Source organism: Aegilops tauschii, chromosome 7 (assembly GCF_002575655.3).
Source record: "Aegilops tauschii subsp. strangulata cultivar AL8/78 chromosome 7, Aet v6.0, whole genome shotgun sequence".
In the NCBI taxonomy this organism is placed as follows: Eukaryota; Viridiplantae; Streptophyta; class Magnoliopsida; order Poales; family Poaceae; genus Aegilops; species Aegilops tauschii.
The window spans coordinates 19,821,597-19,823,803 of record NC_053041.3 but is presented as its reverse complement, the minus strand read 5'-3'; the positions used below and the strand labels follow the sequence as shown (position 1 = coordinate 19,823,803).

The window sequence follows — 2,207 nt, the reverse complement described above, 5'->3', positions numbered from 1 at the left end:
AAAACTAAGCTCCTCTCATCTTTTCCAAAGTTTTTTGCCCAATTTTTAACCACCAGTTCTAATTCGTCTGGTATATTAGTTAAGTTGAAAGCACATTTCAAAATATTCCACAAAAGCCTAGCTACTGAACAGGTCAGAAACAAATGATTAATACTCTCTCTACGCCCACAGAATGGACAATTTTCATCACCTTTCCAACCCCTACGTAGCAGGTTATCTTTAGTGAGAATGTTGTTTCTAAGAGCCAGCCACATGAAGACTTTAACTCTAGGTGGCATTTTAATTTTCCACATATACAAGCGTGGGTATTTGATCCCATTCTCTACAAGAAGTCTGTAGAAGGATTTTACTGTATAAATCCCATTTTTTGTCAGAGTCCATTTCACTTTATCTTTTGTATCTCTCAACACCACCGAACTGCATACCTCCTTTATATGTTCCCGGAGCTCTTTTGAGTCCCATATCAGGGCCCTTCTAAAGCATATGTTATTAAACCCTTTCTCAAAAATTTCTTTAACTGTTTTCTTTTTATCAAAAGAGATATTATATACCCTGAATTTTTTTTACAAAGTAGTGCAGATCCAATCCACCAGTCTTCCCAAAATCTGGTGTTACCTCCGTCTCCTATTATGAATTTACATAAAGAGGTAAAATGATCCCTATGTTTCAATAACTCCTTCCAAAATTGGGAGTCTCCTTGTTTAGCAGTTATATTTCCAATAGGCTTGGATCCTTGTTTAGCAGTTATTGCTGCCGCTGTTGACATCGGTCAGGTCCATGGCGGGCCTCTCCACGTCCTCCATCTCCTCCTCCCGGACGAACACCGCCTGGTCCAGTACCGAAGCCAGCCTGCCCACGCCTCCGTACAGGTGCGGTGGGGCCGGATGCGCGCCCCCGCAGTGGTCATCAGCGTCGGCGTCGGCATCGGCGGGGACGAAGACGCCCGTGTCTTGGTCGGGCACCCACGACGCTTCCTCGCCGCCATCCAGCGCGCCGCCGATGGTCTCGTGGCGATGTGGCAGCACGGTGCCCGTGGCAACGTGCTCCTCCTCGTCCTGGAGCACCTCGACGTTCTTGCGGTTCAGCGCGGCCTCCACCTGCGCCCCGGTCATCGCCGCCGCCGGGCCATGGGCGTCCCTGCGGTCCTCCTCAGGCTGCGCGCTGGCCGAGGAGTGGTTCCTGGCCCTACTGCGGAAACAGAGTCGATGCTGCCATGAGTGAATGCTAGTTCAAGACGGCCAAACGCAAAGCAAAGCTGGTTGCCTGCAGGAGGCAAGAAGAGACGTCGGCCTGGTCTGGCCGGTCACTAGGCGCCCGGCGGCGGTCAGTGCTCGTGCAGGTGCAGCCATGGCCGAAACAGCCGAGCAGCTTCAGATCGATGGAGTTCCTTTCCCTCCTTGTGTGAGCTCAATTGATACAGAGAGGACAAAGCAGAGGAGGAGCAGTACCAGTTTGAGCTTATCCTGTCTGTGGACTGTGGTCTGAGCCTGAGATCGAGTTCTTCTTCTGTCTCCTGAACCTAGGTGAGCGGTGGCCTATTTATTTACTGCCCCCAATGCAGGGGCGGTGCCGGTGCGGGATGAGCACCAGGAATGGCGTGGCGACACGCAGCGCGGCGCCATTGACGAGACAGGGGAGGGCAGAGCAGAGGGACGGTGATGGATGCGGTGGAAGGAAAAGGAGATACGCACGCACGCAGCTGCATGCCACCGCCCTTTTCGTCGGACAAAGACACGTAAAATCTCTGCTTTTATTCCAGCACCAATACTTTCCCATTGACGTTTTCAGCATCTTCTTCTTTCCTCTTCCCTCGGCTCAAAAATAAAGGATGTATTAATTATTTTTAAATCAAATTTGTGTATGCTTGATCAAGTTTTTTCAAAAATATTACCCCCTCCGTCCCATAATATAAGAGCGTTTTTTATACTACACTAATGTAAAAAACGCTCTTATATTATGGGACAGAGGGAGTAACATCTGTAATAGTACTACCAAATTTGTAGCATTAGAACGGTCATGAAAAGTATTTGTATATTTTATTTATTTTGTATTGTGGACGTTGACATTTTATTTTAAGGAAAAATATATTTTTTGTCCCTCAACTCTTTCAAGAATATAGACATAGTCCTTCAACTTTAAAACCAGCAAAATCTAGTCCCTCAACTTTCAAAACCGGATAAGTTTAGCCCCTCTGCCATTTCAAGTGG

At 47.8% G+C, this 2,207-nt stretch overlaps 1 protein-coding gene across 1 annotated transcript; it reads right to left on the bottom strand.

Annotated features, from left to right (window-relative positions):
• Window positions 1–580: 580 nt before the first annotated feature.
• On the bottom strand, window positions 581–1,817 carry LOC109746797 (uncharacterized). Its single transcript, XM_045231250.2, has one exon. It carries the CDS (start codon window positions 1,110–1,112, stop codon window positions 738–740), a length of 375 nt encoding a protein of 124 aa, XP_045087185.2. The 5' UTR covers window positions 1,113–1,817; the 3' UTR covers window positions 581–737.
• Between the last annotated feature and the right edge of the window lie 390 nt (window positions 1,818–2,207).